Below are 18,437 nucleotides of genomic sequence, written 5' to 3'. Positions count from 1 at the left end.
TGAAACTTTACTGTCTGTTCGACCTCTGCCTCTTAAATACTGGGGCAACCACACATTTCAGTGTGGCCCGGGGTAGTAACTCGGCCATTGATTTATCAATTTGTAGCCCAGGATTTCTCCCATGTATCCACTGGAGAGCACATGATGATGACCTGTGTGGTAGTGACTACTTCCCCATCTTCCTGTCACTGTCCCGGTGTCAGGCCCGCGGACGTGTGCCCAGATGCACTTTAAACAAGGCAGACTGGGAAACTTTCACTTCTGCTGTCACCGTTGACTCTCCACCACACGGTAACAGCGATGTGATGGTTGGTCAGGTTTCTGCGGCAGGAAATGCGATCCCTCACTCTTTAGGGTGCCCTCGGCAAAAGACAGTCCCTTGGTGGTTGCCAGAAATCATTGAGACAATTACAGAGCGTTGGCGAGCTGTACAGCGACATAAGCGGCACCCTTACCTAGAACAGAGTATCTGATGGCCTTTAAGTGGCTTTGTGCTCGCATTTGCCAGCTTATAAAACGACGGAAATGTCTGTCTGGGTATCAGACCCCAACATGTGTCCCTGGCGTTACCATCAATGGCGTGCTATGTACCGACGCTGAGCCTCTGCGTCAGAGGACTACCCCCCAGCCTTTCACACCCTCATACGGCGAATGAAAAGGGAAGTCCTATCGTTCACCAGTGCCGCATTGAACCCTATAACACCACATTTACGGAGTGGGAGCTCCTCAGCGCACTCGCACGTTTCCCCGACGCAGCTCCTGGGCCGCATCGGATCCACAGTGAGATGATTAAACATCTCTCGTCTGACTGCAGGTGTTGTCTCCTTATCACCTTCAACCGGATCTGGTGCGATGGCACGTTTCCATCCCAAAGGCGGGAGAGCACCATCGTTCTGGTGCTCAAACCCGATAAAACCCGACTTGATGTGGATAGCTATTGGCCCATCAGCCTCACCAATGTTCTTTGTAAGCTCCACCAGTATTGGTGTTGCTGAGAAGCATCTACAGGGAGCCATCCATAAGGCACAGTCATGGACTCTCACCCACGGCTTCAGTTTTTGGCCACTAACTCGTGTGTCTTGCCCTTCTGTCAGTGTCATACCGTTCATCCCGAACCAGAACTATACCTTCCACTAACTGAAGTGGAGAAATATCAATTCTTAGGACTGGTCTCTGCACCTGATTGACTTGGCTACCTCACCTTTGTCAGCTTAATCGGAAGTGCCGACAGCACCTCAATGCCCTCCGCTGCCTGAGGAACACCAACTGCGGTGCAGATCGCTTTACTTTGTTGCAGCTCTACAGAGCCCTTGTCCATTCCTGCCTTGATTATGTGATTGGTTTACGCCTCAGCGGCACCCTCAGCATTGTGTGTACTCGACCCAGTGCACCACTGTGGCTTTCGCCTGGCGACGGGAGCTTTTAGGACGAGTTCGGTGACCAGCGTCCTGGTGGAGGCCGGAGTCCCTCCATTGCAAATCTGATGTGCACAACTGCTCACTAATTATGTTGCACACATTCGTAGTTTCTTGAGCATCCGAATTACCGTTTCCTTTTTCCACCCGCGGCAATTCATCTCCTGCATCGGCGGCCCAGGTCAGGGCTAACGATTGCGGTTCGCATGCGATCCCTTCTGTCTGAACTGAAGTCCTTCCCTTTACCACATCCCATCCAGGTCCGTCCGCATACACCTCCACGGTGTACACCTAGGCCGCAGATTCATCTGGACCTTTAGAATGTCCGTGAGGATTCAGTTACTCCTGCTGCCCTCCCCTGTCACTTCCTCTCGATTCTTGGCGTGTTCCAGGGCTCTGAAGTGGTTTACACAGATGCCTCGATGGCTGGTGGTCATGTTGGCTTCACCTAAGTCCACAGAGGCCATTTTGAACAACATTCCTTGCCCGATGGCTGCAGTGTATTCACTGCAGAGCTGGTGGCCATCTCTCGTGCACTTCAGTATATCCGCTCCTGCTCTAGCGAGTCGTTTCTTCTGTGTACCGACTTCTTGAGCCGTCTACAAGCTACCGACCAGTGCTACTCGTGCCATCCTTGGTGGCATCCGTCCAGGAGTCCGTCTATGCCCTCGACCTGTCCCGTCGTTCAGTGGTGTTTAAGTGGACCCCAGGACACGTCGGCATCCCAGGCAATGAACTTGTTGACAGGCTGGCCAAATACGCTACGCAGAAACTGCTTCTACAGATGGGCATCTCTGAACCTGACCTGCATTCTGACTATCAACGTAGGGTTTTCGACTGGGAGTTGGAATGGCATAACAGTACACACAGCAACTGCGTGTCATTAAGGAGACTACGAATGTGTGGGAGGCTTCCATGTGGGCCTCTCGCAGGGAATGAGTTGTCCTCTGCTGGCTCCACACTGGCCACACTTGGGCAACCCACGGTTACCTCTTGTGCGGTGAAGACCTGCCTCAGTGTCGGTGCGGTGCGCAGTTGACAGTGGCCCATATTCTGGTGCACTGTCCCACTTTGACTGCCCAGTGACAAAATCTTGGGTTACCGGACTCGTTGCTGCTAATTTTATCTGACCACGCCTCATTGGCTGATTTAGTTGTGAGTTTCATTCGTGAGGGTGGGTTTTATCATTTGATCCAAGTTTTAGCACATGTCCTTTGTCCCTCTCTGTCCTCCACCCTAGTGCTTCTAGGGTGGAGGTTTTAATGTGTTGCAGAGTGGCTGGCTTCTCCATTTCTATTCTCATGGTCAGCCGGTCATGGTAATCTGCTTTGTTGTTTTAATCTCTTCATTCCGTTTCTTGCGTTTCTATGGTTTTCTTGTCCCCTTTTGTAAATGGTTACATGTTTGTTGCCCTTCATCATTGTTGTGATTTTTCCTTTCATTCCGATTTGAGTTGTCAGTCGTGTTTATTTTATTCTCACACTAGTGGCATTGTTTTACTCAGAACAAGGGACCTTGTAGCTTGGTCCATTTCACCCTCTTTTAATCCAATCAACCAAATTGTCTGGGGCCATCTTGCCTCCCTATGACCTGGAAGTGCACTGAAGCATTTCCTTCAAACAGAATTTTTTCAAGAAGTGCATCAAGCTGCTTTAGGAAATTAACATCCTGGCACGACCTTCAAGTCAAAATCGAAGAGGACCAGTCATTCAGGTCCCCTTTGTGAGTTCTGGAGGCCACAAGGCTTTCTTATGAGGGGAAATTCAGCGAGTACCTGTGTTAGGAAAAGAGATGCCTTCCTTTTTTTCCCCAAAATAACAAATTACTTATTGTTCAATGTGCAGGTTGGTTATAATTAAACTTCTGCTGTTTGAACCAGTGTAGATGGAAAAATATTTACCATACAGGTACCCAACTTTATAGAAGCGATGTTCAGACTGTGCGCTTCAGGATTTGCACTCTAGTGTTAGTGTCATGACTTGCCGTTAGGTGCCAGTACTGGTACAGTGACATAGGTTTGAAACACAAGCATCAGTGGGAATTACAGTTGCAGACAGTCAACATGGGTCCGGGCAAGGCAAGCAGGGCTTTACTCGTAAATCTGTTTGATCAAAACAATAGCAATAGTGGTGCTGCTCTTCGTGAGTGTCGATGTATTAAAGATATGTGAAAAGGTCCTTTTTCGCCACTGGGGTCGGAGGTTGTGATACGGAAGTTCAAATTAACTGGTGATTTGGGAATTGCTCCTGGGAGAGGCCAAAGGCCAATTCCACCACAAATTGTTGAAGAAGTTACTGTTGCTACGGCTTAGAATGCTAGGTGCAATGTGCTCTCTTCAAGTAGTGCACGAGGTGCGTCATGGTCTATCTTGTTTTCTGCAGCAATAGAGCAATCACTAGTGCAGTTCCAGGCTGTTGCGGATGCAGATTGTCTTTATATTGAACAGCATTTGTAACTCGGAACATAAACATGCTAGGCAGTTAACAAATGTTACCCTTTCATGTGGAAATTAGAATGTGTTTCTTTCAGTGATTTATCCATTGTTCTCTTCTGTATGTCCATACAAATGTTTCCACAATGTTTGATTATCCTACGATCACTCATTTTTCATTGGTGCGCTCTCAAGCAGCGGAATTTTAATTAAACTAATCTGTAGTTCCCTTTCAAGGCTGCACACGTTTCCCAGTGTCCTAGCCATCTTTTCTAACATATCAAAATAAGTGTAGGAATTGTCAAGCTCTCAGAAGTACACTTCTATCTCAGCCACGACTCCTTCATTTGAGCAGATTGATTTTATCTGAAAGCATTTTCTTCAGGTTTGGGAACGAGAAGAAAATCACAGAGCACCAGCTTGGGTGTGTGTGGGAGTGTTGGATGATGCACTTTGTGCATTTTGCATAATATCTCATATTTTACATCCCAAAAAGTTGCTGCTATGATGTTTCCAGTCATTGGAACTATCTTCATTTTGGAGAAGATGAACTGAAAACAAGTCATTATTTCGATCTTTACTCAATTTCTGAGTTGCAATGATGAATCCAGGTCACTTGGACAGTGACTACACAATGCAAGAAGTCCTTAGCCACGTTCAGATTGCTCCAAACACATCTTCATAGTTGAAAGTTGCATCCACATGTTATCCACTTTCAGGAACTGCTGCTTCTGTTGGGCCAACTACATTTTCATTGTCAACTTACCGCATAAAATGTTATTGCCATTTCTTGAGACACAGTTGCGACCTCTGCTATTTTCATTTGCCAATCAGTCGGACTCGTGTCGAAGTCTTTTCCAGTAATTTCGTCAATAACCACACCTTCGTGACATCCTGGGCAACCCTCATTGAAAGTTGGTGTTCGACTGTATTTAAATTCATTGAACCAATATATATGGCAGCTTTTGATTGTGAAGGGTCACCATAAACACCATTGAGCTTCCCTACGACTTCATATCACTATTTACCACCCAAAAACTGAAAGTGAATCACTGAATGCTGTTACTCTTTAGCACTTGCTAACAAATTACAGCAACCAAACATTGATACTTACTGAAGTGCTCTTTCCGGAAATCCCATTCCACTGTTTCCTGCACCAAGTGGCAGTAGAAGCAGCTTTCCTGCACAAACAGGTTTTGTCACAGCAAAAACCTGCAATGGTACTTGGAGATAGTAGGCTACCCTTAAACTTCACAAATGAGGAGTATGAGGAAGTCTTTCCCGTCGAATAAAATCATCCCCCTAAGAAGGCTGTTTAAGTGGTAGTAATGTTCTGTTAGATTACTACTTACAGGTAACATCATCCAGGGAGGTAATTTTTGTGTGTCACTTTCTGCCATCTCTATCAGTAGCATTATATCCAAACTAAAGAGTCAGTTGTAATGTTTCTTCCTTTTGCTCAGTTTCTTGGATTTCTGTCTGACTTCCATGTGTACCACACAAAGTGTAGGAAATGATTAAGAGGCTACAAAAATAGGTGGGCTTTAGGTTTTAATGAGGAAAAAACCTTCCTAGTAGATGTTAAGCATATTTTTAACTTCCTTCAATTTGGCGTGAAAAGTATATTAAATTTTTGTGCATGCTTGTTGACACCTAGTTGGGTTGCCTATCAGTTCTGAAGATTTTAATAGTCATAGCAAAGAGGAAAACCACAGTTGAGGACACTGTAAAAGTACGAGGAGGGACTCGAGTCTGGCCATCAATTAGCTTCAGGAGGCGAAATTCTTGGCCTGAGGTCTGAGTCATCTGCTCCTCGTATCCAACCACGTGTAAGCTATTCATCTTTCCCCACTGAGGAAGGGAAATAAAAATTCTGAAAGCTAGGAATAATCAGTGTAATATACAGGATGGAATAACAACACAGTTCCTGTTCTTGTACCACCCAACACCCTATTCGTCAGTCATTGCCTCTTCTCTCTCTACACTAACACCTCCAATTTCCATAGCCTTGCAGCTATTGAACACTACCTTTCCCAACTTCCTCCAAAACTACAACCACCTTCCTGGACACCATGACCAATTACACTGACAGAAAAAAATCTCAACACTGAAAAGGAGTTGTGTAACATAAATGAAAGTTGGTAGATGTGTTTCTACATCTGAACAATCATGTTGTTGTTGTGGTTGTTGTTGTTGTGGTCGTTGTGGTCTTCAATCCAGAGACTGGTTTGATGCAGCTCTCCATGCTACTCTATCCCATGCAAGCTTCTTCATCTCCTAGTATCTACAGCAACCGACATCCTTCTGAATCTGTTTAGTGTATTGGTCTCCCTTTACGATTTTTACCCTCTACGCTGCCCTCCAATACTAAATTGGTGATCCCTTGATGCCTCAGAACATGTCGTACCAACCGATCCCTTCTTCTAGTCAAGTTGTGCCACAAATTTCTCTTCTCTCCAATTCTATACAATACCTCCTCATTAGTTATGTGATCTACCCATCTAATCTTCAGCATTCTTCTGTAGCACCACATTTCGAAGGCTTCTATTCTCTTCTTGTCTAAACTATTTATCGTCCACATTTCACTTCCATACGTGGCTACACTCCATACAAATACTTTCAGAAATGCCTTCCTGACATTTAAATCTATACTCGATGTTAACAAATTTCTCTTCTTCAGAAACGCTTTCCTTCCCATTGCCAGTCTACATTTTAAATCCGCTCTACTTCAACCATCATCAGTTATTTTGCTCCCCAAATAGCAAAACTCATTGACTACTTTAAGCGTCTCATTTCCTAATCTAATTGGATTGGATTGCTTGGGGGAAGAGACCAAACAGCGAGGTCATCGGCCTCATCGGAGTAGGGAGGGAAGGGGGAAGGAAATCGACCGTGCCCTTTCAAAGGAACCATTCCGGAATTTGCCTGGAGCGATTTAGGGAAATCATGGAAAACCCAAATCAGGATGGCCGGACACGGGATTGAACCGTCATCCTCCCGAATGCGAGTCCAGTGTACTAAGCACTGCGCCACCTCCCTCTAATTCCCACAGCATCACCCGACTTAATTCGCCTACATTCCATTATCCTCGTTTTGCTTTTGTTGATGTTCATCTTATATCCTCCTTTCAAGACACTATCCATTCCGCTCAACTGCTCTTCCAGGTCCTTTGCTGTCTCTGACAGAATTACAATGTCGTCAACGAACCTCAAAGTTTTTCTTTCTTCTCCAAGGATTTTAGTACCTACTCCGAACTTCTCTTTTGTTTCCTTTACTGCTTGCTAAATATACAGATTGAATAACATCGGGGATAGGCTACAATGCTGTCTCACTCCCCTCCCAACCACTGCTTTCCTTTCGTGTCCCTCGACTCTTACAACTGCCATCTGGTTTCTGTAGAAATTGTAAATAGCCTTTTGTTCCCTGTGTTTTACCCCTGCCACCTTCAGTTTTTTAAAGAGCGTTCCAGTCAACATTGTCAAAAGCTTTCTCTAAGTCTACAAATGCTAGAAACATAGGTTTGCCTTTCCTTAACCTATCTCCTAAGATACGAGGGTTGTTTTTTAAGTAAGGGCCATTTTTATTTCTAAAGAAAGATACAAATACTTTTGTAAAAAAACTTTTATTTTCTGATTCTACACACTTTTACCTATTTTTCTACATAGTTGCCTTGTTTATTTAAGCACTTGTCATACCGTACAACTAAGTTTTTAATTCCCTCTTCAAAGAATTCGGCCGCCTGCTCCGACAGCCAAGAGTTCACGGCCACTTTCACTTCATCGTCGTCATTGAAGCGCTGCCCGCCAAGATGGTGTTTTAGGTACCGGAAAAGGTGAAAATCGCTAGGAGCAAGGTCGGGGCTGTATGGTGCATGGTTCAAAACTTCCAAGCCAAAAGAATCAATCAAATCCCGAGTCTTTTGAGAGGTGCGAGGCCTAGCATTATTGTGCAGGAGCAAAACTCCTTTTGTCAGCGTGCTGCGCCTTTTGTTTTGAATTGCTCTGCGGAGCTTCCTTAGAGTTGCACAGTAGGCACTGAGTTGATTGTCGTTCCTTGTGGCATAAAGTCCACTAGCAAAACACCGCGCCGGTCCCAGAACACAGTTGCCATAATCTTGCGCTTTGACAGCGTCTGTTTGGCTTTGACCTTGACGGGTGAGGTTGTGTGTTGCCATTCCATCGATTGTCGCTTGCTTTCGGGAGTGATATGGGATACCCATGTTTCATCTCCAGTGACAATTTGACTCAACATGTCATCCCCTGCTTCCTCGTAACGAATCAAAAAGTCCAATGAAGTGGCAAATCTCTTCCCTTTGTGGTCCTCTGTGAGGAGTCTGGGTACCCACCGAGAACACAGTTTCTTAAAGTTTAGGTTTTCAGACACAATTTTGTACAAAACAGATCTTGAAACTTGTGGAAATTCCAAAGAAAGAGTGGAAATTGTGAATCTTCTGTCCTCACGAATCTTTGTTTCGACTGCAGCCACCAAATCATCAGTGATCACAGAGGGCCGGCCTGAGCGTTCTTCGTCATGGACGTTTTGACGGCCATTTTTAAACTCTCTAACCCACTGACGCATTTTACCTTCACTCATTGCATTCAAGCCATAAAATTCTGTTAACTGACGATGAATTTCTGCAGCTGATAGTCTTCTCATGTTCAAAAAACGTATCACTGACCGTATCTCACATGCCGCGGGCAATTCAATAATAGTAAACATTATAAAGTAGCACAGCAATGCGTACACGTCAGCTACAGAGCTGCAACTTGCATCAGTGTGAACGGGAAGGATGCCGGCAAGTGGCGCGGTGGCTCGTTGCGGCGTCTGCGCGAACTACGGGACTATACGCGCGAACGGCCCTTACTTAAAAAACAACCCTCGTAAGTCGTAGGGTCAGTATTGCCTCACGTGTTACAACATTTCTACAGAATCGAAATTGATCTTTCCCGAGGTCGGCTTCTACCAGTTTTTCCATTTGTCTGTAAAGAATTCGTGTTAGTATTTTGCAGCCATGGCTTGTTAAATTGATAGTTCGGTAATTTTCACATCTGTCAACACATGCTTTCTTTGGGATTGCAATTATTATATTCTTCTTGAAGTCTGAGGGTATTTCGCCTGTCTTATACATCTTGCTCACTAGATGGTAGAGTTTTGTTAGGCCTGGCTCTTCCAAGGCTGTCAGTAGTTCTAATAGAATGTTGTCTACTCCCGGGGCCTTGTTTCGACTTAGGTCTTTCAGTGCTCTGTCAAACTTTTCACGCAGTATCGTATCTCCCATTTCATTTTCATCTACATTCTCTTCCGTTTCCATAATATTGTCCTCAAGAACATTGCCCTTGTATAGACCCTCTATATACTGCGTCCACCTTTCTGCTTTCCCTTCTTTGCTTAGAACTGGTTTTCCATCTGAGCTCTTGATATTCATGCAGGTTGGTTCTCTTTTCTCCAAAGGTCTCTTTAATTTTCTTGTAGGCAGTGTCCATCTTACCCCTAGTGATATGCGCCTCTAAATCATTATATTTGTCGTCTGGCCATCCCTGCTAAGCCATTTTGCACTTCCTGTCGATATCATTTTTGAGACGTTTGTATTCCTTTTTGCCTGCTTCATTTATTGCATTTTTGTATTTTCTCCTTTCATCAATTAAATTCAATATCTCTTCTGTTACCCAAGGATTTCTACTAGCCCTCGTCTATTCAAATTTAGCATCAGTCACATAAGAGTGCTGCTAGTAGCACCAGATGCAAATCATGTGTGCTTGAAATACATGTTGTAACGGTTGTGAGCGTTAGTTACTTGTGGGATTGAAACTGGGGAGTTTATGTTAGTCAAGAATGCCTTAAAGGCGACAAAGACACTATTAACCCAACCGCACTGTGTTTGAACGTGGCTGTGTAATAGGGCTACGAGAAGCTGCGTATTCCTTCTGCGATACTGCAAAAGTCTTGACAGGAATGTAGCCCCGTACATGATAGTTGGCAGTGGTGGTCGTGAAAATGCATGCTTGCAAGGTGACAAGGCCCTGGACGGCCGTGTGGCACTACCGAAAGGGAAGATCATCGTATTCAGTGTAAGGCTCTTATGCATCATACTGCATCTGCAGCGGCAATTTGAACAGCAGTTGTCATGAAGTGACACAGGGAACTGTTAGAAATCGGTTACTTAAAGGACAGCTCTGAGCCAGATGCCCTGTAGCATGCATTACACTGACCCCAAACCACCATCATTTGTGACTTGAGTAGTAGTAACATTTTTTCACTTTTATTTAAATGATATGTTCATTAAAATATCGAAAACTCTGTTAACGAATATTGCTTTTTATTTTTAGTGACTTACCAAATGAAAATGGAAGTATTCAGAATATGTTCAAATGCAAATTATTTGCCGTATATGGTTTTTTGCACATCTGTATCAAATTTTATTTTCATATGTTCAGTAATTAAAAAATTAAAAAGTTATTTTTGTTAAAAATTATGATCCTATATTTGTTAATTAATATTTCCATTGATAGTAAATATGAAATTTAAATAAAAGTAAGAAATAGATGCTACTAATGAAAAATGAACCCATGAGTTCAAGATTATAAGACATTGATGCTGTGTACTCAGTTATCACCAACTATGTTAATAAGCTGTAAATGTTTGTACTTAACAGTGCTCTGAAATCCTCAAGTTTTCAATGTAATTATGAAAAAAACTGAAGAGGGCCATGCTCCATAAGGGCCCCTCTTAAAAACAGGACTCTGTTTTCAGATGCACAAAGATTCATTTAAAATAATTAATTGAATAAAAATGATGGTTTAAGTCATGTTCATAATTATTTAAAAATAAAAATTTTCAAAGCACCAATGATATTTGAACCCACAACCTTTTGCATGTGAGGACTGCACGTTAACCACTATGCTATGCAACCAATTTGATTAGAGTTTTTATTTTTAAACTGTGGCGCATCATATGTAATTTAGAAACCTTTTTTGACTGAAAGAATGGATCTTCAGTTATAGTCACCTTACGTGTATCACAAATTTAGTTTGTTCCTTTATCATTTCTGTTGTTTCTAAAACGCTACTTTCACACTGTAGTGAATCAAATACGCAGTGAAACCCGAGGGCTCATTCAAAAGTTGGCAACCGTTTCTCAAAATTGAAAAGTGTAATTTATGCCTTGTAAACAGAAGAATATACCCTCACCTCTTGGCTTAATGATTGACATTCAGTTCCTCAAACAAGTTAAAACTGTAGAGTATATACTAATATCTCCTTAGAGCGATTTAAGATGGAACAACCTCATGTATCCAATTGTGGAAAAGGCAGATTACAGGCTCAGAGTTATTATAAAAACTTAAAATGTATGCGCAGTTCATCCACGGAAGAGATCGCTGATAAAGCCCTCGTCCACTGGTGTCTTGAGAATTGTTATTCAGTCGAGGACTGTTAGCGTACTGGATTAACAAGAGAAAAGGAAAATATTGGAGAAGGAGCTGTGCATTCTGTCCTTTGTGTGCTCACTCAGTATGATTGACAAAACCCAGTGGAAGGAAGCTGTACGTCACAGAAAGCATTACTACCAAAATTCTGAGAACCAAAACTTGACTAAGGTTCAAGGAACATATTACATCCTCCCTGTTTTTCAGATAATGACTGCGAGTGAAAAATTAGAGGAATGTAGGTGCTTACTAAGATTTACTGACAACCTTTTCTTACATCAGCAAAAGGAACAGGAAAAGAGGAAAACGGTGCTGGGTCACCATACTATGCATCATCCACTGTACCACAGAAAGTGGCGTACAGATTAGCACAAAAGTTGAGAGTTTAAAGGTTGTAGACAGGGTAATATGCTAAACCGAAATTACTGCTAAAACATCGAGCACGAGTTATTAAGAGTGAAAAGCTGAGTCTTCCACCTTTGAGCTCTCAAGTTTTCAAATCTTGTACAGTGCAGTCCCCAACAATCAGTCTTTCCTTCTCATCCCATCTGGTAAGTCCCCCCTGACATGGGGTTCTGGGTGACTTTTCCAAACTGTATCCCTTTTCGTAAATTTCACTAGTGCTTTCCCTTCAACTTTCCTGCCACATGGAGGAGCCACTGGCTCCAAAAGCATGCATAGTTAAACGTTTTTGTGCACGTGTTCTTCTTTTGCCACTTGGTGAGTTGATTTTTTTTACCTATACAGTCATATTATATTGTCAAAGATTGATTATTTTTGTTTTTAATTGATGATTTGCCATGTTACACTAATGTAAGGAGTGTACCAGGTGTACTGGTATGAAATGAGTGTTTCTTTGTGAAAATGAAACACTATTTTTGAATTGAAAAATAAAAAATTTTTATTCAAAGTACTGACCATTGCTTTCTATACATTTTGACCACCTTTCTGCCAATTTGTGGACATCACACCAATAGAAACATTTGTCTTTTGAAGCAAACCAATCAGACACCCAATTTTCGACTTCTTCGTAGGAATCTAAGTGTTCCTCAGCCAATGCCTGTCCCATTGATGAAAACAAATGGTAGTCAGAAGGGGCCAAGGCTGGTGAATACGGCGGGTGGGGTAGCAGCTCCCAGCCAAGTGTTTTGATTGTATCCTGAACCAGTTCAAATTGATCATTTGTTGTCTGTAGCGATTAGTATTCACACTTTCACTGGGTTATAGAAGCCAATGATACACCACACCTTTCTGATCCAACCAAACACTGAGCATTGTCTTCTTGCCGAATTGATCTGGTTTTGCAGTCGATGTTGATGGTTGTCCCGGATTAACCCATGATTTTTCCCATTTAGGATTCTTAAAATAAATCCATTTTTCATTGCCAGTAACAATTTGATGCAAAACTGATTTTCTTTCATGTCCTTGAAGCAAAATTTGACAAATGGTTTTTCGGTTTTCCCTCTGTCTTTCATTCAATTCATGTGGCACTGATTTTCCACACTTTTGGATCTTTCCCAAAGCTTTCAAACGGCCAAAAATTGTTTGTTGTGCAACATTTAGCATTGCTGCCATTTGCTTCTGACTCAAAGTATCATCTTCATACAATATTGCTTGCAATTCGGCGTCTTCGAACTTTTTTTGGTGGTCTTCCACATTCTTCATTTCTTACATCAAAATCATTATTTCTGAACCATTGAAACCATCTTTTGCGTGTTGCTTCTGATAGAGCATGACCACCATATGCCTCGACAAGCATTCAATGCGACTCTGCACCACTTTTTTTCAAATGAAAACAAAAAATTAGTGCTTTCCTCAAATCATCACTTTCTGGTACAAAATTCGACATTGTTAACATGATGAAAACATATGATGTTGTTTGTTCAATGACTTGATGTATACTTAATATCTTTGACAGATGTCATACCAACCAAACAAAAAAAAAAAATTTAAGGCTCGTTCACAACAAATGTTCCCTATTGACACATTTGAATCTTAACAATATATATGAATGACATAGTAGATAGTGTCAGACGTTCCATGCAGCTTTTCGCGGATGATGCTGTAGTATACAGAGAAGTTGCAGCATTAGAAAATTGTAGCGAAATGCAGGAAGATCTGCAGCGGATAGGCACTTGGTGCAGGGAGTGGCAACTGATCCTTAACATAGACAAATGTAATGTATTGTGAATACATAGAAAGAAGGATCCTTTATTGTATGATTATATGATAGCGGAACAAACACTGGTAGCAGTTACTTCTGTAAAATATCTGGGAGTATGCGTGCGGAACGATTTGAAGTGGAATGATCATATAAAATTAATTGTTGGTAAGGCGGGTACCAGGTTGAGATTCATTGGGAGAGTCCTTAGAAAATGTAGTCCATCAACAAAGGAGGTGGCTTACAAAACACTCGTTCGATCTATACTTGAGTATTGCTCATCAGTGTGGGATCGGTACCAGATCGGGTTGACGGAGGAGATGGAGAAGATCCAAAGAAGAGCGGCGCGTTTCGTCACAGGGTTATTTGGTAAGCGTGATAGCGTTACGGAGATGTTTAGTAAACTCAAGTGGCAGACTCTGCAAGAGAGGCGCTCTGCATCGCAGTGTAGCTTGCTCGGCAGGTTTCGAGAGGGTGCGTTTCTGGATGAGGTATCGAATATATTGCTTCCCCCTACTTATACCTCCCGAGGAGACCACGAATGTAAAATTAGAGAGATTAGAGCGCGCACGGAGGCTTTCAGACAGTCGTTCTTCCCACGAACCATACGCGACTGGAACAGAAAAGGGAGGTAATGGCAGTGGCACGTAAAGTGCTCTCCGCCACACATCGTTGGGTGACTTGCGGAGTATAAATGTAGATGTAGAACGCTCTTTTCATACCGGTACACCTGGTATATTGACACTAAATTTAATTTAAATGACCTTTAAACTTTTAAGTGGCAAAACATTCTGCCCTCAATAGCCAGTCCTGTCAGTAAGTACTCTTTGGTAATAGTAATCAGTAAAACTGCCCAATATATTATATAGTTCTAAGTCCACAACAAGTTATGGGGTGGTACTTATTAATACCAATGTATCAGGAGCCAAAATTTACACTGAAAAAGTTGGAAAAATCTGCAGGAAATTAGCAATTCTATTTCTGTTACTAAACATATATCCTCAGGAGGAAGACGACTGGGATTCATCACCAAACAGTCTACACACCCACCACATTTTTACTAGATGTTTCACTCGCTGGTCCATTTCACACTATGTTACCCACTCTACCTTCATTTAGCACAGTACTGTTTCAGACTTCAGTAACTGTAACTACATTGTCTGCATCAGTCTCTCTTCCAAATTTTGAATCTCCTGCAACCTCTTCCCAGCATTTGATTAAATGGTCAACAAAAACTTCATCTGTTGTGGAACCATGCCACCTCCAGGAAGTCATCCTTATAGATCAGAAAGAAATATTCACGTATTTCAGTATGGTCCCTCTGTAAAAACCAACCAAATGTGGGTAAGTAATATGCCTGTTATGTTAAAGTGTGTGTGTGCATAAACTATTTTGGTAATGTTCCATATCATCAGTAATCATTCTACATATGCACGGGCAGCAGAAATAATTTATATTACCTCAGCAGCTAACATTTTTGAGATAATTTCTGAAACAATATCATCCACAATGTTCGTTCTTTGTTGTACATAAGAAGCATTCCACAGCATACAATCAGTATAATTGGATGTAACTGAGAACTGAGTTTACAGCAGTCTGTTTGCTAACATGTTTGGTACGGAGGAAACTTCACTGTAAATATGCTTATAAATGACTCCCATATTGATTTAATATCTTACAATGTAGGGAATGTTACTGTGCATGGAATTTACCCTCATTTATATCAGAATAGTGAAACTACAGGTGCCAAATCCTAGCGGAACACAAAACCAGCTCTGAAGGCAAATGCCTCAAAGGCTATTGGTAAATATTCATATCCTTATGCTCTTTCTTGCCAATATCTCAAGTCTACTGATTTAGATATGTAAAAAAGGTATTCGTAGTTATTAAGGAAACTGTGGGTAATATATTAATACCAACACAGTCGATTCCTTGTAATAATGTAATAAACAGCATTTAAACCAGTTAAATTGTAAATCATTGTTCTCATTCCATTGTTAGTGGTGATTTCAACTATTGCTGTAACTTGCCCCATTGAGCAGAAAGGCAAGTGACTGATCCCCAGCGTAGTCACTATCTCGAGAAGGGTTGTTGTGATTAAATGTAAGAATACTTGCATTAATGCTCACTATATAGCGGAGATGCTGAGTTGCAGATAGGTGCAACAAAAAGGCTGTCTTAAAGTGAGCTTCCAGCCAACAAGGCCTTCGTTGAAAGTAGACAACATCCACAGCAGCCAGAGACTCTGTGTGTGTGTGTGTGTGTGTGTGTGTGTGTGTGTGTGTGTGTGTGTGTGTGTGTGTGTGCATTTGATAGAAATTTATTTTTCTTTAATTACTTTCAGAAGCATTTAATTATTACACATATATTATTTAACAGTCCTTGTTAGTTAATCCAATATTTTTTTTAATTTCAGTGATGAGATATCTGAGATACTGAACCCCAAGTTCCTGGAAGAAGATGCATAGTAAGTATGCCAATTTGATGTAATTACCTTGTATTGACTTGTCTAATGTTAACATGGCAGTTATTATTTTTTGTTTTACATGCACAAGTAATACTGTGTTAAAATCGACACAACTTTTTGAGATAAAGTAAAAAGAAGGGGGTAAATTCTAATGTTGTTGTTGTTGTTGTTGTTGTTGTTGTGGTCTTCAATCCTGAGACTGGTTTGAAGCAGCTCTCCATGCTACTCTATCCTGTGCAAACTTCTTCCTCTCCCAGTACATACTGCAACCTACATCCTTCTGAATCTGCTTAGTGTATTCATGTCTTGGTCTCCCTCTAAGACTTTTACCCTCCACGCTGCCCTCCAATACTAAATTGGTGCTCCCTCGATGTCTCAGAACATGTTCTACCAACCGATCCCTTCTTCTAGTCAAGTTGAGCCACAAGCTCCTCCTCTCCCCAATTGTATTCAATACCTCCTCATTAGTTATGTGATCAACCCATCTAATCTTCAGCATTCTTCTGTAGCACCACATTTCGAAAGCTTCTATTCTCTTCTTGTCTAAGCTATTTATCGTCCACGTTTCACTTCCATACATGGCTACACTCCATACAAATACTTTGAGAAACGACTTCCTGACACTTAAATCAATACTCGATGTTAAGAAATTTCTCTTCTTAAGAAATGCTTCCTTGCCATTGCCAGTCTACATTTTATATCCTCTCTACTTCGACCATCATCAGTTATTTTGCTCCCCAAATAGCAAAACTCCTTTACTACTTTAAGTGTCTCATTTCCTAATTTAATTCCCTCAGCATCACCCGACTTAATTCGACTACATTCCATTATCCTCGTTTTGCTTTTGTTGATGTTCATCTTATACCCTCCTTTCAAGACACTGTCCATTCCATTCAACTGCTCTTCCAAGTCCTTTGCTGTCTCTGACAGAATTACAATGTCATCGGCGACCCTCAAAGTTTTTATTTCTTCTCCATGGATTTTAATACCTACTCCGAACTTTTCTTTTGTTTCCTTTATTGCTTGCTCAATATACAGATCGAATAACATCGGGGATAGGCTACAACCCTGTCTCACTCCCTTCCCAACCACTGCTTCCCTTTCATACCCCTCGACTCTTATAACTGCCACCTGCTTTCTGTACAAATCGTAAATAGCCTTCCGATCTCTGTATTTTACCCCTGCCACCTTCAGAATTTGAAAGAGAGTATTCCAATCAACATTGTCAAAAGCTTTCTCTAAGTCTACAAATGCTAGAAACGTAGGTTTTTCCTTTCCTTAATCTTTCTTCTAAGATAAGTCGTAGGGTCAGTATTGCCTCGAGGTCGGCTTCTATCAGTTTTTCCATTCGTCTGTAAAGAATTTGCGTTAGTATTTTGCAGCTGTGACTTATTAAACTGATAGTTCGGTGATTTTCACATCTGTCATCACCTGCTTTCTTTGGGATTGGGATTACTATATTCTTCTTGAAGTCTGAGGGTATTTCACCTGTCTCATACATCTTGCTCACCAGATGGTAGAGTTTTGTCAGGACTGGCTCTCCCAAGGTTGTCAGTAGTTCTAATGGAATGTTGTCTACTCCCGGGGCCTTGTTTCGACTCAGGTCTTTCAGTGCTCTGTCAAACTCTTCACGCAATATTATATCTCCCATTTCATCTTCTTCTACATCCTCTTCCATTTCCATAATATTGTCCTCAAATACATCGCCCTTGTATAGGCCCTCTATATACTCCTTCCACCTTTCTGCTTTCCCTTCTTTGCTTAGAACTGGGTTTCCATCTGAGCTCTTGATATTCATGCAAGTGGTTCTCCTTTCTCCAAAGGTCTCTTTAATTTTCCTGTAGGCAGTATCAATCTTAACCCTAGTGAGATAAGCCTCTACATCCTTTTATTTGTCCTCTAGCCATCCCTGCCTAGCCATTTTGCACTTCCTGTCGATATCATTTTTGAGACGTTTGTATTCCTTTTTGCCTGCTTCATTTACTGCATTTTTATATTTTCTCCTTTCATCAATTTAATTCAATATTTCTTCTGTTACCCAAAGGTTTCTACTAGCCCTCGTCTTTTTACCTATTCGTTTCTCTGCTGCCTTCACTATTTCATCCCTCAAAGCTACCCATTCTTCTTCTACTGTATTTCTTTCTCCCATTCCTGTGAATTGTTCCCTTATGCTCTCCCTGAAACTCTGTACAATCTCTGGTTTAGTCAGTTTATCCAGGTCGCATCTCCTTAAATTCCCACCTTTTTGCAGTTTCTTCAGTTTTAATCTACAGTTCATAACTAATAGATTGTGGTCAGAGCTCACGTCTGCCCCTGGAAATGTGTTACAATTTAAAACCTGGTTCCTAAATCTCTGTCTTACCATCATATAATCTATTTGATACCTTTTAGTATCTCCAGGGTTCTTCCATGAATACAACCTTCTTTCATGATATTCACCTACTATGTTTCCTTCTCTTCCTTTTCCTACTGACGAATTCCAGTGACCCATGACTATTAAATTTTCGTCTCCCTTCACTACCTGAATAATTTCTTTTATC

The 18,437-nt window shown here is 41.6% G+C and overlaps 1 protein-coding gene across 1 annotated transcript in view; it reads left to right on the top strand.

The window, feature by feature from the left end:
• The window catches only part of LOC124718648 (TBC1 domain family member 5), a 174,953-nt gene that overhangs the window by 54,566 nt on the left and 101,950 nt on the right, over positions 1–18,437 (top strand). Inside the window, exon 6 of the mRNA XM_047244277.1 lies at positions 15,847–15,897. Coding sequence (XP_047100233.1) covers positions 15,847–15,897 — 51 coding nt within the window. The remainder of the gene's footprint in view (positions 1–15,846; positions 15,898–18,437) is intronic.

Source organism: Schistocerca piceifrons, chromosome 10, assembly GCF_021461385.2.
Source record: "Schistocerca piceifrons isolate TAMUIC-IGC-003096 chromosome 10, iqSchPice1.1, whole genome shotgun sequence".
Classification (NCBI taxonomy): domain Eukaryota; kingdom Metazoa; phylum Arthropoda; class Insecta; order Orthoptera; family Acrididae; genus Schistocerca; species Schistocerca piceifrons.
The sequence above is the reverse complement of the archived record's forward strand: the minus strand, read 5'-3'. Positions and strand labels throughout refer to the sequence as shown.